This window comes from Prionailurus viverrinus, chromosome E1 (genome assembly GCF_022837055.1).
Source record: "Prionailurus viverrinus isolate Anna chromosome E1, UM_Priviv_1.0, whole genome shotgun sequence".
Lineage (NCBI taxonomy): Eukaryota > Metazoa > Chordata > Mammalia > Carnivora > Felidae > Prionailurus > Prionailurus viverrinus.
Window position 1 is genome coordinate 23,653,130 of NC_062574.1, and position 27,816 is coordinate 23,680,945.

The 27,816-nt window shown below is 38.2% G+C and overlaps 1 protein-coding gene across 4 annotated transcripts in view; it reads right to left on the reverse strand.

Moving 5' to 3' along the window:
- Positions 1–27,816, reverse strand: part of TADA2A (transcriptional adaptor 2A) — a 52,888-nt gene that overhangs the window by 18,228 nt on the left and 6,844 nt on the right. For 3 of the 4 annotated variants that reach the window (XM_047833618.1, XM_047833616.1, XM_047833617.1), the window contains exons 3-8: positions 22,161–22,267; positions 21,094–21,153; positions 11,629–11,720; positions 9,752–9,909; positions 8,406–8,494; positions 6,918–6,990 (exon numbers count right to left, since the gene is read on the reverse strand). In XM_047833618.1, coding sequence (XP_047689574.1) covers positions 6,918–6,990; positions 8,406–8,494; positions 9,752–9,909; positions 11,629–11,720; positions 21,094–21,153; positions 22,161–22,267 — 579 coding nt within the window. Of the gene's footprint in view, positions 1–6,917; positions 6,991–8,405; positions 8,495–9,751; positions 9,910–11,628; positions 11,721–21,093; positions 21,154–22,160; positions 22,268–23,309; positions 23,423–27,816 lie in introns of all 4 variants that reach the window. The other variant, XM_047833619.1, reaches the window with a different exon arrangement.

Below are 27,816 nucleotides of genomic sequence, written 5' to 3' on the forward strand. Positions count from 1 at the left end.
ATTTTTGGGACAGAGAGAGACAGAGCATGAATGGGGGAGGGGCAGAGAGAGAGGGAGACACAGAATCGGAAACAGGCTCCAGGCTCCGAGCCATCAGCCCAGAGCCTGACGCGGGGCTCGAACTCCCGGACCGCGAGATCGTGACCTGGCTGAAGTCGGACGCTTAACCGACTGTGCCACCCAGGCGCCCCTAAACCTTATTTTCAAATATGTTCCTATTTGGAACAGACAAGTTAGATCTACTGTAGTTGAACCTCTTCTCCCATTCTATCTCCAGCTACCTTTCCCAGTAGTAGTCCCTGAGGGTACCTCCATGAACAGTCTGAAACCCACACTTCTGCTTCCTTGAAACTAGATTTTCAGGCAGGAAAAAAAATGGAACCAATCAAGTAAAACAGTACACAATGGCTCATTAGAATCATCAATTTCTTTCACCAGTAAAAGCAATAAAAGTTGAACAATGTACAATTCTAATGCACTGTCAATATGGTATCCCTGGATAAGATAATAGAAATAAATTCTGGATACTCCATCCTGACTCATTACTGTGTATCCCACTGCTACCTGCCCTCAAGATAGTCTCAGATTAGAAGGAAGAAATACCAAAATCTAACAAAATCTAATCTATAAGCAAATGTACTATATATGTAGGTAACTTCAATCACTGGGAAATGACCAGGAATATTTTATATAGGCCATTCTGCCTTGAGTCTGAGATAAAAATAACATAAGTTCTAGCTGGGTGATGTGAAGAGGTGAGTGGATACATCATTTTTTAAAGTTTATGTATAAAGAAAAAAGTATTAACTACTATGGATTTTTTGTTCATTTCTAGTAAGTTCAAAAATTAAACAACACTCCTTTATTTTTCCTTACAACTGCCCACAATTAAAAAAAAAATCAATAATATCAGAATCAAGATTTAAGGCAATGGTTTTCAATTTTTTTTTAGGTAGGGGCACCTGGGTGGTTCAGTTGGTCGAGCATCTGACTCTTGATTTCGGCTCAAGTCATGATCTCACAGTTCCTGAGTTCGAGCCCCACATTGGGCTCTGTGCTGACAGCATGGAGCCTGCTTGGGATTCTCTCTCTCCCTCTCTTTGCCCCTCCTGTGCTCTCTCTAAAAATAAATAAATAAACTTAAAAAAAAAAAAACAAAAAACACCTTTTTTTTTTTTTAGGCAAGACTCTCTCTGTAAGTGAATTCTTAATTTATAGGGCTGTTCCATATAAAAGCCCAAGTACCATGAAACACCCCATATACTGCCATTGCTTTCTAACACACTGCTGTAGAATGATAGGCTCCAGACTGCTATGCTGGTGGAGATGCACTTTACATGCCTGTGTGGTGGAATAGGCAGGTAGGATCAGGGAGAAGGTATGTCTCTAACCAAACACAGGTTTTATATCGGACTCTCTTTTTCAGATGAGAAATGGAATTACATAGTCAACAGTTCAAGACAGAAAGAGAAACCAAAAACAACAACAACACAAAAAACTAAGTAAACAGCTAACACACCCTGAGTACTTATCACGTTCCAAGCTCTTTGTATATCTTATCTCATTTATCTATCTAATAACAAGATGACTTCAATAGGAAAAACATAACCTGAAGGTCCAGTGAAATTATTGGTAATTCTGAAAACACATTTCTGTAATTTTTCTAAGATGTTAACATCTTATCACATTGTTTCCTGAGACTTGGGTGGGAATGACTTAATTAAAACAGGAAAAAGGGGTGCCGGGGTGGCTCAGTCGGTTAAGTATCCAACTCTTAATCTCAGCTCAGGTCTTGATTCAGGGTCATGAGTTCAAGCTCCACTTTGGTGGAGCCTACTTAAAAAAAAACAAAACCCCAAAAAACAGGAAAAAAACAAAGAGACTATGTTACCAAAAAAAAATCTATAAGTACTGATGATTGGTTTCACTGCTGGATCATTTCAGCAGTTTGAACTGTGCAACTGGTTCTGGAGAACAAAGGGAAGGAAAGGCACACACAGAAACAAATGGAGAACTGGAATTCTCCCAGAGGAAAATGCATATTTGAAGCTGTCTCTTTTCTTTATAAAGCACACAGATAGCAGCAACTGATTAGAAAATCTCAACTACATGAATAACCCAGGGAGGACCACAGCACAGCAGGCAGACAGAAATGAGAAGGCAGACAATGAAAGAATGAGAATCACTTGGTTCACATTCTACTTAAAGTGACTGGAAGTTCCAGCAAAGCGGGCAAAGAACCAGAGATCATTAAAAACAAACAAACCCAAACCACCCCTAACCTATTCACTCCTGAAATCTCAGCTTTGGGATAAGAATTGTCTCCCTGTGATTACAATGGGGACTGATAACAAAGTTTCCAAACGGCTAGCCTTAAAATATTTCAAGAAGTGGGCAGAAGTCAGAGGCAGTTCCTTCCCACTGCAGTGTATTTCTAACATTGTTCAAAATAGCTGGCAACATGTCTCTGTTTTCCTGACAGAAGGCACTTACTGCTTGCTTGGCAAGAAAACCAACTCAGAGGCCTTAACTGCAACAAAGCCAATCAAAATCCTGTGCACAAACCTGTGACTCAGGTATTCCCCAGAAGCAAAGCTTTTTAAAAGTCATCTTTCCCAAAACCTTGTGGTCAAGATGTACACAATTAATTCTAGGAGGGAAGGAAGACTATGTGACCTAATGGTTAAAGTCAGGAACTAGGAAGCCTAGGCAAGTTACTTAAAGTCCTTTGTGCACTTTCCTGAATGTAAAATGAGAAAATACCCACCCCTACTTCTGAGCAATGTGGTGAAGCTATAACAAATGTGACATCTCACAAACACAAACACACAAAAATCCAGCAACAAAAATGCAAGGTTGTAAAGACAATAAGTATAGAACAGTATTAAGAACATAGGCTCTGGAGATGGCTCTGCCACTAGCAGGCTAAATGACCTTAGGCAAGTTACTTGATATTTCCATTCTTTAATTTCCTCATCTATAAAATGGAGATGATGATGATGATGATGATGATGATGATGATGATGATACTGAACTCACAGAGTTTTGCTAGGATCAAATGAGGTCACATGTGTGAAAGGCTTAGCATGGCAAACAGTAAGGGCTATATGTAATAGCTATCATTAGTAGTAGCATTTATGTCTAAAATATCACAAAACTTTACATGCTTTACATGCCTTTAAAGGAAAGGGCACTGCCAGTAGGTAGGTAAGTAATATGTAGTGACAAGGCTGGACCTCTGATCTACAAACCATTAAGGGATCTAAAGGCTGATGATATGAGCCAAAGAAGTTAAAGGTGGGGGGGGGGGGGAGGCAGGGGAGTATCCATGCTTAGTCAAGAAATTTTGCTGAAATTAGCTTTCCAAAAAGAGGGAGTGTAAACTGTCCTAATGGGCAACCCTATGAAGTGGTGAAAACACCAACCCAACACATAGCAAGGAGCTCATAACGCCTGTTGCTTGCCTAGGTTATGGGACAGCAATTAGAAGATGCTGCACTCAGGATTTTAGAGCCTGTGAAACCCTGGGAAAAGGGGAATCCATAAACCTAGAAGATATTTTCCCAAATGAAAGCAGACTAGGGGGAGATGGCCCCCCAGAAAAAAGGTACAATACTGTGTCATCTGCACTGAGATCCCAAACATACCATGATACAGTAAAGTGCCAAGTTATGTCTTCTGCATCTCTCTTTCTGAACCAATAATTTCTGCTTATTTCAGTAAAATATATGATGGTGTCATTTAGGATCCCAGAAATTCCTTATTTTCTTCCTTAGACACTGCTTCACCTGCAGTATCCTCTCCAGGCCCAGCCTTCTGGTATGGCTGGAATGCAATTAACCTCCATTGTGTCCCAGGCCTCTATAATGGACCATTCAAACCCATCATATTAGACAAATTCCATGAATCATAGCAAAAGTCTTTGGGTGATGAAAAGGGCTTGGTGGCATCAGCTCTGGCATAGAATACAAAACCCAGCCAGTCTGTTTCCTTGCAGTAGTTATGTAAGTGAGGGAACATAAAAGGAATGTTATTAATGCTCAGTAATATTGAAAATATAATGGTGTAATGGAATGGTAATAATACCAATCTCAATTATGTACCATCTTTCATTGGAGACATTCACACTCTGACTAATCAGTGTTACCCCTTCTTTACAGGCAGTGGACACAAAGAAACAGCAAGCAAGATTGCAAGGACTTGCCCAAGATCACAGTGACTCAGAAGCAAGCCTGAGGTAGAATCACTGCACAAAATATGTGCCCCTCTCTCTGTTCTAAGTATGCTTAAAAAGCTCCTTCTTGTTCCTTCTTGAGTGTTTGTAGGCTCCAGTCCCTCCCCTTCATGGAGTGTTCTGGGAGAAAGCATTCAGCTCAGGGACCATACAAATGTCACACTGGACAGAGGGTCACGCTGCCAGAGAAGAGAATATAAGAACTCTAGAGCCATAAGCAAAGCATTCTTTTGTGGTACCAGCATGTCATCCCTCAAATCTCAAGCACTGCCAAACTTCTTTCAAATGTTAACATCTTTTAAAACGCACCCATCTAGGGGCGCCTGTGTGACTGTCAGTCAAGCATCCAACTCTTGATCTTGGCTCAGGTCATGATCTCATGGTTGGTGAGTTTGAGCCCTGTGTCAGGCTCTGTGCTGACAGCACTGAGCCTGCTGGGGATTCTTTCTCTCTTTCTCTCTTTCTTTCTCTTTCTCTCTTTCTCTCTCTCCTCCTCCTCCTCCTCCTCCTCCTCCTCCTCCTCCTCCTCCTCCTCCTCCCCCTCCTCCCCTGCTTGTGCTTTCTCTCTTTCTTAAAATATGTAAATAAATTTAAGAAAAAAAAAAAGCACCCATCTCAACATCTTATAGTTCCCTACTAGGCAGAGGAAAAAAGGAGGCAGGGATTATTATTTACATTGTATTACAGCTGCTTTATATGTAACAATCAGTAACTGATGTTTCAATTCTAATTCAAATTAACTAGAATCAAATGACTTACAAGGCTGTAGAAATTGTAGGAAGAACACAAATCAAGTATGTTATAGGTCTGAAATGCTAACTGAAATAAGAATTGCTAATCAATAGCTTCTTTCTGATTTTTTCCTGTTGCCCCCACTAATTACAGAAAGGACCACAAAAGCACCAGAAGAAACTGCAAATCTTGCTTCTACAAAGAATGAAGAGTGAAATTAAATACCAACCATTACTACCGTTTTCTTGATAATGTTGAAGCTAAAGAATTTGAAGACCTTGGAGAAGTGACTTGGCAAATCTTTGACATAGCTGAGCCATTATTGGCATAAAAAATTCTGACTTTCAAAAGCAGGTATTTTTGAATAGTATCTCAAAGGCTGATGTTTATGTAGCTTTTTTGTTTTTTGTTTTTGCATTAGGAATAAGAAAGATACAAGCCAGGAAACAATACAATTAATGAAAACTGGTATGTATTAGAAATACTGAATGGCAATTTGCACATTGTGTTCAAAGAGACACCAGATGAGGTGAGAAAGACCATCACACGAGTTACTAGGCTTGAAAAGAAGGCTGACATGGAAGACTGAACAAATACTGTGTTATCATCTAGTGAACGCTCAAGTGGTTTGCTTTCAAGCTTTCCTCTTTTAGTTCCATCCATATCACTTCAACTTTCCTTAAAGTTGTGTGGGAGAAAAGGGGACGAATGAAATTTTGAGAAGAGAACAGCTTAAGAAATATGTAGACAGGAAATCCTGAAGATAAAATTTTTATGAAGACTCTTTCTGGTCCCAGCTCTGGTGTAACAAATAACTAAATAGTTCTTCTATGGAGAGAAGAATCAAATTCCCTTTCTAGTGCAGAGTCCCAGTTAATGCATCATGAAAACCTGATTTACAAGTCAACAAGGATTCTACTTGCCTTTACTGCCTGGGATACAGATTTAAGAGAAACAATGGGGGCACCTGCATGGCTCAGTTGGTTAAGCATCCAACTTTGGCTCAGATCATGATCTCCCAGTTCAGGAGTTTGAGGCCCCTGTTGGGCTCTGTGCTGACAGCTTGGAGCCTGGAGCTTGCTTCAGATTCTGTGTCTCCCTCTCTCTCTGCCCTTCCCCTGCTTATGTTCTCTCTCTCTCTCTCTCTCTCTCTCTCTCAAAAATTAATAAACATTATAAAAATCTTAAAAAAAAAAGAGAGAGAGAAACAACGAAGATGCTGTTTGGGAAATACAGAATCCAAGGAAGCATTATTCACCTACTGTACCACATAATTCTGGAACAAAATGAAAGAAGATTGGGGATTATTTTAAATACATAGTTCAATGTACATGGAAAGAGGAAAAAAAAGAGATTCAATGAAAGTCTAACCATCACTTTTAAGAGCCCTGTTGGCATTAAGTACTAACATTTTAACAAAAGAATTGACATAAATCCTTAGACTGACTAATCTTAGATGAGAATTCAGAAGTGCTAAAAATTCAACAGTTCTGAGAAACAAGAAATTCCCAATCTTGGCCTAAAAAACCTCAAGGAAATTCCATTCTTTTTCTCTGCTATGGGAAATTTGGGGTAACAAATTTACAGCGAGCATCTAGCACCATCAGTTGCTACTGAAGTCCCAAGGTGTTCACACTGATTCCTTTCCTTCTAAGGGGGCAGTAAGAGCCATTCAACCTCAGTATAGGTTCGCCTCAGTCAAAAGATCACATAGTCCAAGACTGGGAACCAGCTATCATTACATGATACTCTCATCATCATCACAAATGATCTTTTTTATTGAGGTCAAAAAACAACAACAGGATAAATTTAGCAACTTAACCACCAGATTTTGACTCCCATAAGGGCAGGGAACATGTTTTATTCATCCTTATATTCCTAGCACCAACACAACACAGTGTCACCATGTACTTTACAATCAATAAAAATATTTGCTAAAATAAAATGTTACCATGTAAAATGTCCGAGTCATCTTCAACAAAATCGATGTCTCTCAAGTCCCATTCTGCATAATTGTCAAACTCCTGTTTGGGGAAAAAAAATTCCCACCCCAAACCCATCAGCACTGAGTAATGGCTTCACAGTAGCCATGCTTTAGAAGCAAACAGAAAATAAATAAACACTTGTTAAAAAGCACTGAATGGAGGGGCGCCTGGGTGGCTCAGTCGGTTGAGCATCCAACTCTTGATTTCGGCTCAGATCATGATCCCGGGGTTGTGGGATCAACACCTGCGTTGGGCTCTGTGCTGAGCATGGAGCCTGCTTGGGATTCTCTCTCTCTCTCCCCCTCTACCCCTCTCCCTGCTCATGCTCTCTTTCTAAAATAAAAAATATATATTAAAAAAAAAAGACTGAATGGAATATGAGGTTAGGATACTACTATAAGAAATAGGAAGTCATGGGAAAAATCTTGAGACTTTCAGGCAGTAGAGACAGCAAAAATATGAGAAAGTTATGAATCCAAGAATAAAGCCAAACCTAGTATACTAAAAATTAAAAGTAGTCTGTTCATAAAATCTAAACTCTGAATGTGTCATCAAGTATTTAGATAAGAAAATTATCTGCATTAATTCATTTACCTTTTTACTACCTTCTGAAGGCTCTATTTATTTGATAATATTACTTACAAAGTTTAATGGGTAGATGTTCATATTCTACTCAATGAGTACAATTTGTAGGAGCAGTATTTATGGGGTAGCTCTACAGTAACAGCTGCCATAAACAAAATACTAACCTGGGTAGGGCTAGCAAAATTATTTGTAGTTTGCTAAACTTTCAAATTAACTCCAGCAGCACTGTAACTGTGGCTCAGATGATAAATCAAGAGACTTATAATTACTTTCACATGGCTTTTAACTCCATGGGTGAACAAGTAACATACAGTTTTTATCTACATTCATCATTCTTTATACACTTGTGAATACAAAACAGAGGTCAGCCCACTGTAGCCTCTAGACCAAATTCAACCCACTGCCTGTTTTTGTAAATAAAACTATATTGGAGTATAGGCATGTTTGTTTGTTTACATATTATTTATGCCACTTTTACACAATAATGGCAAAGTTTAGTTACAAGAGAGACTTTGTGGTCTACAGAAAATATTTACTATCTGGTCCTTAAAAGAAAAAGTATACCAACCCTTGATCCTGCACAACTTTGAAACCCCCTAAGGGTGGAATGAGAACCAGGAACCCAATACCTATTAAGGAAGGGAGAGCCAACACCCTGCAACCTAAGAAATAGGTTTTTGGTCTGAAGAACTTTTACATTTTACATGTGAACATGTTTACAAATGAGAAAAGGTACTCAAATGGAAGAAAATGTGGCTGCCTAAGGCCCTACAAAAATTACAGTGCTTCAAAAATCTCTTTTTCAGTGGTATGGAACCTGTAGGGAAGAGATATACGCCTCATGCAAAACAAAAACAAGTTTCTCTTACCTCGATGAAATCTGCTCGAGCTGGCATGTACCCTGCCATGTCCCGAGAAAGCAAGGAGTCAAAGGTAGGTCGGGGAGGGTCATCTGTAGCTGGAAGAATTTAGGTTTTCTTAGTTACTTAATAAAGTATTGGCACGAAAATGTGACACAGAAATAGTCTTCATTTACACTCTGAAATATTTTTGTTTGGAGAAAAACAGTGTCTGAGAGAATAAATAAAATTCAAAAGATTTTTATAAATGGAAAAGTGAGAAAGATAAAGTATAATGGAAACAGACTGATTCCTTAAAAAGGAAACTAAGACTTAGGGAATTCTCTAAATAAAATGGGGAAATTCCCTCTGATTTGTACTTGCTTAACATAAGAGAAAACCAAGGATCTTTTCTTTTATATTATAGAACAAAAGTTATTTATCCTGTCTGCTTCAGCTCCCTTACCCTTCAAGAACAATTTCAATTTACAAATCTCACCCAACTGAGAAGCAAAAAATCCACAGGATTTGGAATTTAGTTGGAGTTGGGTCCCAGTTCTATCTGCTAGTCCCATGAGGCACAAATTTAACCTTTCTGAATCTCAGTTTCCTCATGTATAAAACAAAAGCACTTGCTCTGCTATCTCACTGGGTTCCTATGAGGAACAAATGATCTAATGGATTTGAGAACAAAATGCTAACATCCAAAGTGTTTTCCAAATAGGTATCATCAGGCTTTGAGTCAGTCAGCTATGAAACCATTTCTAGAGTATGAGGAAAGGGGTGGGGGGTCATGGTGGTGGTGAAGAAACATTCAGATCTTATTACTTGTGCTCTGGGAGCCATTTAGGAAGGATGTCCATTTATAATTCAACACAGGTTTAGTTATGTTTTGTTAGAAGACCCATGAGTCCCTTAGCCACATGAGATTTTTTTTTTTTTTTTTTAATTAGCTATTACTACCACAACTAAATGAAGTAAATAACACATTGCTTTTTGGACTTAACACTGGGATGATTAATAATGAGTTCAATACTGGACTCTCCTAAGTAACTAATATCTATAATCATAAACCCTCCAAAGCTTGGAAGATTGGTTCATTTTGGACATCTCATCTCCAAGAAGCATTAATGTTGACTGACATATTCACAACCCTCAGAGTGGGTGGGACACCACTGCAGATCTGGGCACCATGATTTCCAGTATAGAATTCCAATCCCTCCTTAGCCCATTATAGCCTTGACTCTTAGTAACTGCCATGCCAACTCCTCCCATCTTCCATAAGCTCTTTACTTGCCCAAACCACTATTTATCTGCTACTGGAACAGGGCCCAAGGTGAGCTAAGTATCTCTTACCGATACCAGGAGGCACTTACACAGAAACGGAATGGCTGTATCAGCAGTTTTTGCCTCCTCTGCTTGCTTCAGGTTCAGGAGGGTAGATGCAAACAGAGGGTTATTGATGAAATGCTTCATATAGTGTTTTTCACACTCTTCCTTGGTCTTGGTGCACATCTGATTGGCTACATCCTGCCTACAGGATTGTGAGAAAAAGAGAGGTTTGTTCTTTCCAAATTTTAAGTCCCATCTACATAACGTCTGGAATTTGATACCTCCAAACCAACATCATGGAGATATCAGCAGAACAACGAAAGAAATATAAGCCCAATTTTGGTGTAAACTGACATGCTAAATCTTGCTATTCCAAGATACAGAAACAATATCCAAAAAACCCTTTCCTTTCTACCAAAAAAAGGAAGATCACTAGAAAATCTGTAGATTTCCATGTGAGCTAGGCCTCAGGAAAAGAATTGCTATCATAAGCCACTTTAGAACATTCATAATGTACATAAGTATAGTTTTATATTTGCATAATGTTTTATATTTTACAAAACACTTCACATCAACAAACATTTCTTTACTAGAGTGCCTACAATAGGCCAAGCACTAAGCTAGAAACACTCACAACATAAGTTAATCCTTGCATTATCCATGTAGTGTTGAGTACTTCCTATCATCTCACTTTCACAGAGAAAAAATTAGGCCCAAAGAGATTAAAAAACTTGCTCAAGAAAATTAAACACATAAATGCACAAAACCAGAATCTATGCACAAAACCAGAATGCTGACTCCTACGCTCAGATGATGGAGAGGTAGAGGTAAAAGCTCTCCAGTTCCCTCTCAACCCCTTTCTTCTCCAGCACTTAACTTGTCTTTTTCCTATGCTCTGCTTTGTGTACTCCAATCATCTGTATGTATATTTTGATTTTCCTCCTGGACTATAAGCTTCTTGAGGACAGGATACATGTCATAATTTTTAGCTCTACCACCTTCACCACCAGGCTTTGTGTCTTACCCACAGTTGATAGAGAAACAATAGAAATTATTCATGAGAAATTATCTTAACTCCCTAAGCTTCAGATTATTTGTGAACAAAATGAAGTTTTGTTTGGAAGTTAGTTGGAGTTGGGTCTCAGTTCTATCTGCTAGTCCCATGAGGCACAAATTTAACCTTTCTGAATCTCAGTTTCCTCATGTATAAAACAAAAGCACTTGCTCTATCTCATTGGGTTCCTATGAGGAACAAATGATCTAATGGATTGGAGAACAAAATGCTAACATCCAAAGTGTTTTCCAAATAGATATCATCAGGCTTTGAGTCAGTCAGTGTTATCTACTTCACAAAATGAAATCATCAGTGTGAAAATATTCCCAAAAGGTAAAAATGCAAGTGATAATATTATTAGGTCGCACTGCCTCCTAGGGCAACACCAATTAGGGCTATTCACTTCTACTAGGCTTGGACTGACGTAGGTATTTGCAAGCTAAAAACAGGGAATGTGAATAAGAAGTCTCCCAAACTCAAGTCTCAAGTAAACTATGGCCATCTACCTAAAGTCTGACTCACTTAAATGATAAGGATATCTAGAGTCAAGAAAAATTCATAAAATTAGAAAGGAGAAGTAACTAATGTGTCTCAACTTCCGTACTATTCAGAGAGAAATAACCAACCTTCCCCCTGTTGATATAAACCAAAGTGGCCTTTTAGAACTGCCTAGTTATGGACAACTAAACACACCATGTCCCTGTGAGGCATTTCAGAGTGGATGATAACTTATCTCTAAGTCATGAATCAATAGGAAAGTAACATACGGCTCCCAAACTCCTCTTTCTAAGACTCCTCCCTTTACCCTTCAACAGCACCTTCTTGGAGCCCACTAGGGCAGGACAATCCTTAATACCAAGCTCTTACCAATTTCCAAAGCCACAGTCCATCACAGCTTCTAAAAGGGCCATTTCTTCTTGAGCAGTCCAGCTGGGGTCAAGAACAGGAAAATCTGAGGTCTAAGGAGGAAAAAATTTTGCCTAAGAACAGATATAGAAAGGGAACACAGCAAACTGAAATGTAATGCTAATTCATACTCAAATGACTGCCATTCTCATGGTTTTGAGAGGTTCCTAAAGTACATTCTTCTTCTTTTTTTTATATGTTTATTTATTTTCAGAGAGAGAGAGGAGAGAGAGAGAGAGAGAGAGACCACGAGCAGGGGAGGGATAGAGAGGAGAGAGAGAATCCCAAGCAGGCACTAAGAGCTGTCAGTGCAGAGCCTGACGCAGGGCTTGAACTCATGAATTGGGGCTCGAACTCACAAGTTGTGAGATCATGACCTGAGTGGAAATCAAGAGTTAGCTGCTTAATCTACTGAGCTACCCAGATGTCCCCTGAAGTACAATCTTATGAGTTGTCCATCTCCCTCACCTCTATTTCCACCATTTGCTAAAAAGTTTCCAAGAAATATTATCACTCATAAATGCCATGTAACTCATGTAGAGATATATATTTTTTAAACTTAGCACAAAGGTAAAGATAAATATTATACTATGCACCCACTTAGCTACGAAAGAGGGCAACACAAATATGTACGTATTTATATTTTTCTTATAATGGAAGAATAAACCTTACATTAAAAAAATGGTTACCTATGGCAAAGGGAGGGAGAAAACAAGGTGAAAAGGACAAGGATAGAAGCTAAACCTCTCTGAATATTCCTTATTTTGAGATCTGACTGAAATATATACATTGGATGCTCATTACTAAATTTAAAATCCTAAGAATCAGTGGCACCTGGGTGGCTCAGTCGGTAAGTGTCCGACTCAGCTCAGGTCACGATCTCGCGGTTTGTGAGTTCAAGCTCCACGTTGGGATCTGCGCTGACAGCTCGGAGCCTGGAGCCTGAATCAGATTCTGTGTCTCCCTCTTTCTCTGCTCCTCCCCCACTCACACTCTGTCTCTCTCTCAAAAATAAATAAACATTAAAAATAAATAAAATAAAATCCTAAGAATCAAAAGCAAAATGTAACAAAGAAACCTATGAATTAATTTCAAGGCATAATCAAAGAAAGAAACTATCCCAAATAACTTTAAAACAGTGATTTCATTATACATCTCTAGTAGAATACACCTTAAAAGTAAAAAGAACTGCCAAAAAAAAATCTTGCGGCACCTGGGTGGCTTAGTTGGCTGACTATTTCGGCTCAGGTCATGATCTCACGGTATAAGATTCAGCCCTGTGTTGGGCTGGGTGCTGGGAGGGAAATGGCTTAAGATTCTCTCTCTCTGCCTCTCCCCCACTCACATGAGCACTCCCACACACTTTCTCTCTCTCTCAAAAAGAAAAAAAACTGCAATAGCATTGGTCTAGTTTTTCTGAGATTATTGTACGCGGATGTGTTACGGGATAAAGCAAAGCAATTAAGTAATTGTGCTGTGGGTTAAAAGGATGTAAGATCTATGAGATTATGTAAAAACCTTATAATCTTATATTTGAATTGAAAGTTTTAGTATCAACTTACGATATATTTTGTCTCAAAAGAATAGCTTCCTAACATTGTTCAATGAAAAAATCCAGAAACAATGACCAACCCAGTAGCAACGAACACCTCTAATGCACAGTATGCAGCCACTAAATACTATTCCCACGAAAGGAAACAGGATTCTTTAAAGAAAGACCTGATTCTAAGTTAGAAAATGTACCAGATGAGATCAGAATATTTTGTCATAATGAACAACAAAGACACTCAAAGACTACAAGAGTCATGTCAAAAAGATTTGCAGGCCAACTTATAGATGCTCCCATTAACCATTTCGAGCATCAATAAGGATAACAACTGCAAAGGAATGAAACACATCAACTCTTCTAAATATCTAGAAGATGCCAGGGAATCAACTCATACTTTCAAACCTAGAACACAAAGGGAAATAATGTTATTTATCCTGCCTTTCTTGTACAAACTTTACCTCAGGGTAACCACATAATGATGAGGTGTTTCTTTTTACAGAATTGTTTTATCTCATAAATTAAGAGTGCTAGGATTAAAAAGATAACTATTTTGCAATCCCTAATGAACAGATCTACATGATGATCATAAATAAACCTGATGTAGCCGCTATATGTAACTACCAATTTATAGGAAACACAGAACACAGAAAAATATGTTAATCAGCAAAATCCAAACTGTACTAATATCTGTAAGACAAAGAACTCATATTTTTAAAAAAATCAAATAAACCAAAAGAAACAAGAGAAAGAGTGAGGGTAGGGGAGAGGGAGAGGGAGCACCCACAGAATAGAAAACAGGTAAGAGGGGCGCCTGGGTGGCTCAGTGGGATAAGTGGCTGACTTCAGTTCAGGTCATGTTCTCTCAGTTCGTGAGTTTGAGCCTTGCATTGGGTTCTGTGCTGACAGCTCAGAGCCTGGAGCCTGCTTCGGATTCTGTGTCTCCCTCTCTCTCTGCCTCTCCCCCACTTGTGCTCTCTCTCTTTCTCTCAAAAGTGAATAAACACTAAAAAAGAAAAAGAACATGTAAGAAACAACCAATTGGAATGTATGGACCTCATTTATAATCCAATGAAAACACACTGCAAAAGTTAAAAACATGTATGATACCACTACACACTCACAAAACCCACTAAAGAAGCTAAAAGTTGGCAAGCATGTCGGTCGAACAATCAGAATTCTCATTCACTGCTAGCAGAGGTATAAAACACTACAACTACTCAAGAAACTTTCTGACAGTTTCTTAAAAAGTTAAAAATGTACAATCATTTATTCTATGACCCACAAATTCCAGTCTTAAGCATTTATCCAAGAAAGACAAAAATATATGTCCACAGAAAGCCATATACAAGAATGTTCATCATCTGCAACTACATGGATGGAACTGGAGGGTATTATGCTAAGTGAAATTAGTCAGAGAAAGACAAAAATCATATGACTTCACTCATATGAGGACTTTAAGAGACAAAACAGATGAACATAAGGGAAGGGAAACAAAAATAATATAAAAATAGGGAGGGGGACAACACATAAGAGACTGTTAAATATGGAGAACAAAACAGAGGGCTACTGGAGGGGGTGTGGGAGGGGGGATGGGCTAAATGGGTAAGGGACATTAAGGAATCTACTCCTGAAATCATTGTTACACTATATGCTAACTAATTTGGATGTAAATTTAAAAGAAAAAAAAAAAAAAAAAAGAATGTCAATAACAGCTTTATTCATAAAAGCCCCAAACTAGGCAAAGCCCAGGTAACCATCAACAGTGTCATATTCATAACAGTGTCATATTCATGGAATATTATTCAGTAATAAAAAGGAATGAACTACTATACACAATATGAACAAATCTCAAAAATATGCTGAAGGAAACCAGAAATAAGAGTACATACAATATGAATCCACTTATATGCAGTTCTAGAATATGCATAACTGATCTATGGTGATAAAAACCAGAACAGTAATTATTTCAGGGGCAGAGAAGGGAACAGAGATATTTTTAAAAAGCTTTTATGACATGACTGGGAAACATGAAAAGTGATTGAATTACTTTTAAATTTTAGAGAGATCTAGTAAAACATTTATAGATGAACTGGTATGAAATCTGAGGGATCTGCTTCAAAATAATCTGGAAAAGTGGGAGTTTAGATGAAACAACATAGGCTATGAGTTGACAGTTTAAGAGGTAGTTAACAATCACATCCTGGTGCAGTCCCTTCTCACTTAATATGGGCTGGACCTGTGACGTGCTCAAGGCCTGGCCACTTCCATTTTTGTGGTCTTGGGAGCCCTGAACCACCATGTAAGAAACCTAGCTTCCTTGCTGGAAAGACCAGGTGTATAGGCCACATGGGGAGGAAGAAGCCCCAAGGCTACCTGATGAAGTAATAGTTAAGATGTCCCAGATGACTCCTAACCAAGCCATTCTGAGGTGCCAGCAGTGGTGTGAAAAAAGCCCCGTGGACTTCCAGCCTCAAACACATCATGTGGAACTGAAAGCCACCCTCACTGTGCCCAATCTGAATTCCTGACTCTTAGTTATTTTACACCACAAAGTTTTGAAATAACTATTCGGTAGCAACAGATAACTGAAACATATTCTATTTTAGTATACACATAAAATTTTCTATAAGTTTTTTTAAAAAGGTGACACAAGAGATCTTCAGATTTCATAGGCATTCAGAAATTGTTGTACCTTTTGCTGATGACCAAAAAAAAAATTTCTGTGATTTGTGAAATTACACTGCTATAAGCAATATGTTTTTATCTGAGCATATACTATGAATATGCCCAGCACATGAGGTACCAGAAGATCCAAAAGAGAAGCCTAAATCATACATTCAGAGTCTATGTCTATATTCATAATAATCAATCTGGCAAGTAACATAATAAATACATATGACAATTCATGGTTGAAGAGCCTATGTTATTTCTAAAACAGTATTTAGAATATTAATTAGCCCTCACGAGCTTTACTGTGAGAAGACTTTCTATACCAAATAAATAAATAGGCATAAGATAGTTTTCTTAAAGTTGAATCAGTGTTATTCAAATCCTGAACCCAATCTCAGCCTTACTAACCAGAATCTCTAAGAGCAGGGTATAGGAATCTATAATTTGAAGAAGCTCCCAGGTGATTCTTAGGCACCAAAGTTTAAGATCACTGGTATAAAGGGTGTGGCAGAAGGAGGTGCCTTGACTTATTCAAGGTTCTAAGAATTATAAGACAAAAATAGGCACAGAACTCAGAAATCTTGATTAATGCACCACCTACCACAGCATGAGTAACTTCCAAAAATACAGCACTGTGAGATGACAAAAGTACTAAAAAAACATTTAAAGTTTTCTGTGGTTTCAAATGAAAAAAAAAAAGGAAAAAATCAGGTTTTTAGTGGCTTCATGTGTAGAAAGCCAAAATTTGGTCATCAATCCTACAGAAGGAAAGATTCTTCTTTTCCTTATCTGGGAATAGATAAGACTGCAGGAAAAAAGGGAGTATTAGGAACCTCCAAAAACTCCCCAAAGGGCAGAATTCTGAAATGTGTTTGTATGGGTGTTGAATATGTGAGAAAAGGATGATGTAATCAGAAGAATTAATTGGACTTAGAGTGAAATTTAGTGCTTTCAGCATTATGCAGAAGGCAAGGTGCCCAGAACAGCTAGAGAGAGCTCATGGTCACTTTTCCTACAGTGGATAACCATCAATCTACCCTGCCTACACTAAATTATCTTTTAAGGAATTGTTTTCACAATTCAAATGAATAAATCTGTTTCGGTTCCAGGCATTTTGGTGTGAATATGAGAAAAATAAACCACCTTTCTAAAGATCTGATGTGTTAGTGAAACAAACTCAAAGTCATAGATAGCTTGACCATATTTTCCCAACCCTTCATTTATTTTGCAATGACAAAAGAGGAAAAAATTTTCATATGAGAAGATGTTTCACATCATATCTTATCAGAGAAATGTCACATCAATTAAAAGAGATGCCACTATATGCCTATTAGAATGGCCAAAATGCATAACAATGACTGGTATGAAATGCAGGCAAAGATGTGGAGCAACAGGAACTCTCATTGTTGCTGGTGGGGATGCAAAATGATACTGACACTTCAGAAGACAAGTTTGGCGGTTTTCTTACAAAACTAAACATACTCATACATGTGATCCAGCAATTGCATTCCTTTGTATTTACTCAAAGGAGCTGAAAACTTATGTACACACAAAAACTTGTACATGAATGTTCATAACAGCTTTATTCACAATTGCCAAAACTTGGAAGCAACCAAGATGTCCTTCAGTAGGTGGATGGATAACCTGTGGTATATCCAGACAATGCAGTATTATTTTTAAAATTTTTTTTAACGTTTATTTATTTTTGAGAGAGACAGAATGCGAGTGGGTTAGGGCAGAGAGAGGGAGACACAGAATCTGAAGCAGGCTCCAGGCTCTGAGCTGTCAGCACAGATCCCGACGCAGGGCTCGAGAACTCACGAGCTGTGAGATCATGACCTGAGCCAAAGTCAGATGCTCAACCGACTGAGCCACCCAGGAGTCCCTGACAATGCAGTATTATTTAGTGCTAAAAACAAAAACAAATAAACAATCAAGCCTGAAAAGACATGGAGGAAACTCAAACAAGTATTATTATCAAGTGAAAGAAGTCAATTTGAAAGACTATATACCATAGGATTCCGATTTAAGACATTCTGGGAAAAGCAACTCAAAAACCACAGAAACTGTAAAAAGATCAGTGGTTGCCAGAGGTGGGGCGTCGGGGGGATGGATGAACAGGCAGGGCACAGAGGATTTTTAAGGCCATGAAACTACTCTGTAAGACATTATAACGGTGGATATGTGACATTATATATTACATTACAGAATGTACAACACCAAGTTGTAATATATACATCACAGAATGTACAACACCAAGAGTGAACTCTGATGTAAACAGGCACTCTGGATAACAATGCAGTGTCAATGTAGGTTCATCAGTTATAATAAATGTACTACTCTGATGGAGGATGTTGTTAATGGGAGAGGCTATGCATGGGTAGGGGCAGAAGTATACGGGAAATCCCTATACTTTCTACTCAATTTTGCTGCAAACCTATAAATGCTCCATGAAACAAAGTCTAATATAAAAAAATTTTATTCCAAATCTTACAATGAGTGGAGAAACTATTTAGAAGACTGAAAGTGTTAAGAGAGAGATAGCCGAAGTCTAGCCAGTTGGTTGCCAAGAACTCTTACTAAGGAGCATTTCTTTAATTAATTATGGACCAGGCTCTGAGTCTCAGCATTGTAGTCCCAGAAACTCATCTTAAACAGGACCCCACAAATAATCAGACTCAGAGATGCTAAAATCAACCCTTTCTAAACTTTTAAGAGACTGAAGTAGATACATTATGGCACTTTGGTAGGCAGAATTCTAAAGATGTGCCCCTTTCCTCCCAAGATTCCCGATCCCTCATTATTCAATCAAATACTAACTAGATACTGCTGATGGGATTATGCTGATGGGATTAAGGCACTAATCAGTTGACCTTAAAATAGGGAGAGCAGCCTGGATAATTCAGGTGGGCCCAATGTAATCACAGGAGCCTTTAAAAGTAAAAGATGGAGGGGCGCCTGGGTGGCTCAGTCGAATAAGTGGGGACTCTTGGTTTTGGCTCATGTCATGGTCTCATGAACTGTGAGCTCTGAATCAAGCCCTGTGTGGTGCTCTGTGCTAACAGCACGGAGCCTGCTTGGGATTCTTTCTCTCTCTCTCTCCTCTCTGCTCCTCCCCCACTCACACTCTGATCTCTCTAAATAAACATACTTAAAAAAAAAAAAAAAAGTAGAAGAGGGAGACAAGAGAAGGGCACCTGGCTGGCTTAGTTGGAAGAAGATGAGAGAGACTCTTAATCTCGAGGTTGTAAATTCAAGCCCCTTGTGTGTAGAGATTACTTATAATAAATAAATAAAATTTCCTTTAAAAAAAAAAAAGAAGAAGAAGGGAGGCAGGAGAGTTGGAAATTCAGCAAAGATAGGCAGGAGAGGTCAGAGGGGCTCTAGGCATTTCATCAATAACCCTCAAGAACTCCTGGCCATTGCTAGCTTCAAATATGGAGGAAGTGAGGCCTCTAGAGGCCTAGAGCAAGCCCGGGCCAACAGCCAATTGAGGGAAGAGAGTAGCATCAGTCCTAAAACCTCAAGGCAGTGAATACTGTCAATAACCTGAGTGAGAATGGAAGCAGATTGGAAGCTGACTGGAAGCAGACTTTCTCCCAATGCATCTAGATAAAAGCCCAGGCTGGCAATACCCTCATTTTGACATTATGGGACCTATAGCAAGCTGGGTGAGCTTAATGGCCTACTGACCTACAGAATTGCAAGATGATAAATTTGTGTTGTCTTAGGCCACTTAATTTCTGATAATATGCTATGGCAGCAATAGAAAACTAATACAAATATCAATGGATTAATCCACAGTGTGAAATTATTACTGTTAAGATGCCTAGCCAGTCTTCTTTCTTGTAAGAAAAAGTCAATGGGAGGGCAAATGTAAGAAAACTACTTGGTGAACTAAGAGTAATGTTCTAATAACTGACAAAACTATCTTGACAAAGATACATATACCTGCCAGGTAGACCATATATTCATTTTTGTTTATTAAAGGGCCCATTCCTCTGACTAGAACTTGGAAGGACACTACCAGCATCTGCCTCTCATTCTTTCTTTAGAGGTGGCAATACAACCAATCAAGTTACTGCCAAGTCTTATTCTGGCCTATAAGCCAGTCTGTCTCTTCAAAGTAATTTTGTGTCTTATACCATTCACTCTATGTTCATTTTATAACTTAACTCTCAGAGGGTAACTAATTTCTCCAATGCAAGAGGAGGGAGTGCCAGACATAAACTTCACTACTGCCCACAGGAACCACATGGTATCATTAGCCAAAACACAGCAACAATACATTCACTACATGTTCATCAGTAAACCTAAAATGCCCTATACCTCTTAAACTTACATCAGTAAAACTCAGTAAGTATTTTTTTTTTCATTTTTAAATTTTATTTATTTATTTTGGGGTAAAGTTTGTTTGTTTGCTTATTTATTTATTTTGAGATAGAGTTCAAACACGGAAAAGGGCAGAGAGAGAGGAGAGAGGGAATTCCAAGCAGGCCCTGTGCTGTTAGTGCAGACCCTGACTCAGGGTTCAAACCCATAAACTGTGAGATCATGACCTGAGCTAAAACCAAGAGTCAGACGTTTAACTGACTGAACCACCCAGATGCCCCTACTTTTTTTTTTTTTTATAATCTTTAAAACTATTTAACATAAACTCTACCTTCAACATGGGGCTCGAACTCACAACACCAAGATCAAGAGTCATGCTCTACTAACTGAGCCAGCCAGGTGTCCCTCAATAAGTACTCTTAAATTCTTTTTAAATTTGAAACAAAAATCTGAGTATATAAAATGATTTTTTGACTTAAATGCCTTAGTAGATCCATAAGACCCTAAAACACTTACTGGCGGGGAGGGTGCCTGGGTGGCTCAGTCAGTTAAGCCTTCGACTTTTCATTTTGGCTCATATCATGATCTTGCGGTTCGCTGGATGGAGCCCCCTGTCAAGCTCTGTGTTAACAGTGTGGAGACTGCTTGGGATTCTCTCTCTCTGCCCCTCCCTCCCACATGCGCACACACACGCACTCTCTCTCTCTTTCAAAATAAGTAACTTAAAAAAAAAAAAACACTCACTGGGAAATGATTACCTAATTCGGAAGAAGAGGAAAGAAAAGGCAAGGAGATACTTGAAGATGAAGAAAAAAAGACATTCTCAGTACAATACTTGACAAATGAATGGAAATTCCCTGCAACTTCATCATTACCATTATTTCATAAGTATGATCACTTTGATGTTTCTTGTACTCAAATCCTCGCGTGAAACACTGCAAAAGAAAGGAAAATTAAGTTACCAAAAAACTACTTTTTGAAATGCTTTCTTACAGGGTAGAAGATGGTTTGGGGGTACTCTACTCTTGTGATGAGTTTTTAAGAATTCATTCAATTTTGTCTACAGCCACAAGAGGATGGCTACGTTCATGACCATAGCTCTTCAGTGGCCCTCACAATCTGGGGGAAAAAAACCAGACTTTTTCCTAAGACATCTTCTCTTTTGATTACAGCATAAGCCCTGGAATCAGATGGACTAAATTTGAATCCTGGCTCCATACTTATTTAGGCAACTCTGAGACATGTATTTTTTTTATATTTTAAAACTGTGAAATGAGGATTCATCTTGTAATAAAAAGTATATTACAACTTCCACCAGCCATTTAACATTTCTAAAACTGGGGTGCTTCATATAATCAACAGTGTCCTGGGTCCAATAAAATATGTATTTGCTGTGTGACCTTGAGTAAATTACTTAACCTCTCTTTGCCTGAGTTTCCTCTATAAAATGGGGATGCTAATCATACCTACTTCATAGGGTTATAGTGATAAACTAAAGGTTAATTCATATAAATTACTCAAGAGTGTCTGACAATAGAGTAAACACTTATAATTACTATTATTATTATCAATTACAGAATGATTATTCCCTTGTTTGTCACCTGCCCAAAGACCACTCTGCAGTAAGACAATAAACAATGTCATAGGTGCCATCAAAAGGAATAATCCTCCAATTCTGTTTCCTGTATCTCAATACTTTAAATCTATTGGCAAAAACAGTTTTGAGCATTAGGTTGATACAGAAATGTGCAATATTCAACAGTTTGTGTCATTCATCTGCTCTATTCCCCAACTTTTCACTGATAAAATATGTAATGAAAGACAAAGTAGAAGGAACTGATTTAAGAAAGTATGATCCTTCTGAATAATCTACAGTGATCTCTGAATTTACTATATCCATAAAATTAAGCCAGGAGAAGCAAGCATGTCCTTAATGAGTTACCTGTAAGCAGAGGAAAAAAGGGGGTGGCCCACATTCAGCACACTTGATGTAAGGCTCCATGAGGTAGGAGGAGCAGCCTCGGCAAGGTGGTTTATCAGAGGGATCATCTAGAACAAAAAGAAAAATATACTAGTTTCAAAACATGATTATACCTTAAGTGCCAAGAAGGTGAAAATTTGCAAATAACCATACAGGTGGTGAGCTACACGGAAGACTCCATTTGTCTTGGATACAAGATGAGCTCATTCTAAGTAAGAAAAAACGAAAATTATGTTCCTTTTTCTTCAGGGCAGCTTTGCTTCCTACAGTAGTATCTACTACTATACATAGCATTTAAGTAGATAAGTAATTTCCCCTGCAGAGAAATTTACAAACACAAGCCGCACCCCCTCCGGCCCCCGCCCCCCCCCCCCCCCCCCCCGGTTATTTCTGCAAGGGAGAAAATGTCACATACCTATACAACACATAGGTATTCTTAGGTAAAACAAATCTGACAAAATGTTAATGATTGTTAAATGTAGGTAGCAGCCAACAAGTAATCACTGTAGTGTTCTTTCAACTTTTCCTTAAGTTTGCAAATTTTCATAATGAAAGTTGGAGGGGAAAACTTTAAATGTATGTCTTGAGGGCTTGAGGGGTGCCTGGGACACTCAGTCGGTTGAGTGTCCAACTCTTCATTTCATCCTGGTTCATGATCTCAAGGTTCATGAGTTTGAGCCCCACACTGAGCTTGGGATTCTGTCTCTCACTCTCTCTGCCCCTCCCTCTCTCTCTCAAAATGAATGAAAAAATGTAACAAACAAATAAATAAATGTCTTGGGATATACAACTTTATATCTGAGTTGAAATTTAAACCCAGGAAAGCTCCCTTCCTTTCTCTCACAGTAGAGAACAAAGCAGACCTTCCTCCATTTCCAATGACCATATCATCTCTGAAATATTAAGGCAAGAAGTACAATCCAAACTCTTTCAAGTGATTTAAAGGCTGATATGTGTGTCCCTGGTTGCTCCAAACTCTGCCCCTCTAGAGTTAGGGCAACTTAGCCAAGTAGTTCTCTATGATCAACAGCAGAAGTCTTAAGAAAATACAGGCTTTGAAGGAAGATGAAAGGATTTAATTTGCTTATAGCCTAGGGCAGGATTTCTCACATTCTGTAATAGCATTTTCCTTCCTAGAGTCCAAGAAACACTCTTCAAGGCACCTTTCCCTCCTTCAAGTGATGATTATTTCTTGTTCTTTTCATTTGTTTCTAAATGAAGACCTGGAGGAAAATAACAGGGGAAAGAAACATAATCCTTCTGGCAATAGCTTCAAAATAAATATAGGGAACAGCAACTACCCCACTTCTCCCATTTTATTTTTAAAAAAAAATTTTTTTTTTCAATGTTTATTTATTTTTGGGACAGAGAGAGACAGAGCATGAATGGGGGAGGGGCAGAGAGAGGGAGACACAGAATCGGAAACAGGCTCCAGGCTCTGAGCCATCAGCCCAGAGCCCGACGCGGGGCTCGAACTCACGGACCGCGAGATCGTGACCTGGCTGAAGTCGGACGCTCAACCGACTGCGCCACCCAGGCGCCCCTCCCATTTTAAATTTTGACATGGAACAACAAATATTGTTTTATATTAAGTCAGATGACAATTTTTACCAAATTACCTTCTTCCTCACATTCTTTTATTTTAATGATGTAAGCTTGTTTTTCTTTCTTCAGGAAAAAAAGTCAGTCCTGGACCCAAGTAAAAGAGCTTTTAAACCTTTACATCAAGAAGTAATTTTTTATTTTTTTATAGAGAGAGACCACTTGTGAGCAGGAGAGAGGTACAGAGGGAGAGAGAGAATCTTAAACTGGCTCCACACTTAGTGGAGAGCTCGACATGGGGCTCGATCTCACAACCGGGAGACTATGACCTGAGACGAAATCAAGAGTCAGATGCTTAACCTACTGAGCCACCTAGGTGCCCCAAGAAGGGATTATTTAGTAAAAATCCAATTTATAGTTAAAAAATTTTAGACAACAAAGGCATAAAGTTATCCTTTATTAATATTTTGATTTCTAGTCTTTTATGTATGTGTGTATATATATTTAACAAAAGTGAGATACCATACACGATGTTTTGTAGCCTTTTTTTTTCATTCGACAATATACTGTCAAACATCTTTCGTGATAGTACACATACATCGTTCTTTTTAATGGATGAATAATATTCCATTGTAACAACCATCTAACCTAATGGTTTTCCACTGCCCCGTAAGAAGGCATTTTGGAAATCTGAGGAAATGTTTTTTCGTTGGCCACAATGACTAGAGAGCACTACTGGCATTTAGCAGGTTTGGGACCATGGATGCTAGATATCCTACAAGACTCAAGACATACCTACACAACAAAAAAGTGGCCTGTGTCCTACATAACTTTCAAATGTCCCAACAGACATTCAAGGTGGTGAAAAACCTGTTCATAATTACATGACCTAGAACTTAATTCCATGTTACATATAAAACATAATGTTTTTGATAGTTTTAAAATACATTTAATTTTCTAATAAGGCAACTACACATACTTCTACAGGAGATTATATCTTGTTTTGTTCAGAACTTTACCAAGAGTTATTCAAGCTTGTGGGGTTTCTGAGTCACCAATACAACACACATGAATCACTGTGCTTTTGTAGTTGTAAGATGCACAATGATTCAAAATATGGGTGTTAAGCATCTGACTACTTGTCATTATTATGTCTTCTACTGAAATCGTGTCTAAGCATATTGAGATACATATTATTTTATTATAAATTACATTAGTTCATTATTCTCTTTTATTTATCCTTTGTATTATAGTTAGGGCATAATTATTTCTGTTTCTTTAAAATCATGGGTGTAGATGTGCTATGTTATCTGTGTATTTCCTCTCCAAAGAGTGAAGGGGCTCTAAAAATATTCTAAAAAGAAAACATGGGGTCTTGTAAGGCTGAAAACAACAAATCTAACCAGTTCCCTACTGATGGGCATTTATGTTGTTTCCAACTTTTCACTATTACGAAGAATGCTGCTGTATTCCTCAGAAAATATATTTTTCTAGAACTGTCAAGCCTACAGAGGGTTTTTGATACATGTAGCCAAACTCTCCTTCGCAGAGACATTCTACAACTTTTCTATAACCTAGGAGTATGGAAAGACTTTTTTGCCATCATTCAAAATCTAAAGGCAATAAAAGGTCAGTAAGTTTGACTACATAAATAACAGGAACAAAAAACTTCCAGGGCAAAAAATACCATAAGCAAGATAAAAAAGGCAAGTAGCCTAGAAGAAATTATTTGCAAACGTATTACAGATAAAGGGCTAAAGTCCCCGATATACAAAGAACTTTTAAAAACTGAGGGGGAGGGGCGCCTGGGTGGCTCAATCGGTTAAGCGTCCGACTTCAGCTCAGGTCATGATCTCACGGTTCGAGTTCGAGCCCCACATCCAGCTCTGTGCTGACAGCTCAGAGCCTGGAGGTTGCTTCGGCTTTTGCGTCTCCCTCTCTCTCTCTACCCCCTCCTCAACTCATGGTCTCTCTCTCTCTCTCAAAAGTAAATAAACATTAAAAAAAATAAAATAAAATAAAAACTGAGGGGGAAAAAAGAACAAAAATCCTATTGCAAAAGAAATGAATAACTAGAAAAAAGGGAGAAAATTTAAAAATGGCCCTCAAACATATGAAATGACACTCAACTGCACTCATAAGAGAAAGCTATAGAGATATAATTTCTCACCCATCAGATTGGCAAAAATTCAAAAGCTTGATAATACTCTCTTACTAAGAATGTAGAGAAATAGGTATTCTCATATACTGCTAATAGGAATGCATTAGAACATTATTTGTAAATTACAAAATACTACCTAGATATCCAACAATGATACAATTTACAATCTAATACAGTATTTCCAAGAAGATACTATTAAGTGAAAAAAACCAAACTGCAAAAAAACTTACATAGGATGCTACCTTTCCTGTAAGAAATGAGAGGGGGGAAAAACCCAAACACATGTATGTCTGCTTTTCTTTGCAAAAAGAAATAAAGGACAGATAAACTAGAAAACAATGAAGTTAGACACCTACAAAGGGGTGGGGAGGTGATGGAATGGAGTGGAAGAGACACAGAAAGGAGTAACAATTCTTTAAATATATATTTTTGTATAGTTTTGATTTTTGGAAGTGTATGTTATACAAATTTACAAAAAACAAATTAATAAACATAAAAAGGGAAAACGAAAAGCAGAATCAACAAATGAACCCGATAGTACTTCAAAAGAATACTATAACCACACTGAAAAGGAAAAAAAAATCCAAGTAACTTATGAACATTTAATCATAAGAATAGGGGATATTCTTGGGTGATGCAGGGGAGAATTGCAAACAAATCCTGGACTTGTTGAAGTAGGTCTGTTACATGTAGCGGTATGTGAAAAGCAATTCTGAAATAATTTTGGATGTATTAAAAAACTGAGCAAATGAGTAAATGTGCTGATGTTGGGAGTCAAGGTTCTCACTGAGGAAAGGACATACAAATAAAGAATGGGAGAAAACAAGAAAAAAGCCTATGAAGATGAATGGGATGTATCAGTGTGAACTCACGATTTCTTAAAAGTGTATGTATGAACAGATATAATGTATGTTGGTATATACGTACACAGCATATATACACATATTTCAGAGCTCTGTGGGCCAAAGGACCAAGATAAAGACATGCTATTAAGCAATGAAAAATGACTAGATCTTGGTCTCTAATGTCATTCCCCTCTAAAAGGACCAGTGCTCCTCAGAGAAGTGGCTAATTTCAGGGCTGGGGCAGGGGAGATACAAGATGCACCTGGAACATATAGCCAAAAAGTAAGGAGATGCTCAAAAAAGTGATGGGTGTTATGTCACAAGGATGCAGGAGACAGAATGAAGGAGCTCTCACAGTGGTCAAATTGGGACAATCTGGGAACCAAAGTAATTAAGTATAATAATGAATTATAAACTCTTGAAAATAGGAATTCATGTGTCCACACTTAAGTCAAATAAATAAGGGAGATGGGAGGTGTCTTGATTATATAATCAAAAAATTATAAACACATATCATTATATATATTATCTGTAATACATATAATTATATAAACAGATTATATAAGTGCTAACTAGCAAATTTGGAGAGTGCTGGATTTGGGGGGAAAAAACATCATTTTGCAACCATGACAGTAAAGATTGGATCAGGCAAAAATCATAATGGATGTTAAATCTAAGGAGAAATTTGATGAGGAGCAAGATATTTTACGGCCTGAAAGTGTCTTCCTATGGATTATTTATTATATGCAAGAGAAAAATACAAAGTATACAGTGGAGAAAAACAAACACCATGACTGGGTCTTCAAACCATTATCACCAACGAGGGGTAGAGTAAGACCCAAACAAACCCAAAACGAGAAACCTCTATTTTAAAAAGGGGGAGGGAGGAAGGGTGGGCCTGTATTCTTCAAAAGTATCAACATCATGGGGGCACCTGGGTGGCTCAGTCGGTTGAGTGTCTGACTTCAGCACAGGTCATGATCTCATGGTTCGTGGGTTCGAACCCCACATCAGTGTGCTGACACCTTGGAACTTGGAGACTGTTTCAGATTCTGTGTCTCCCTCTCTC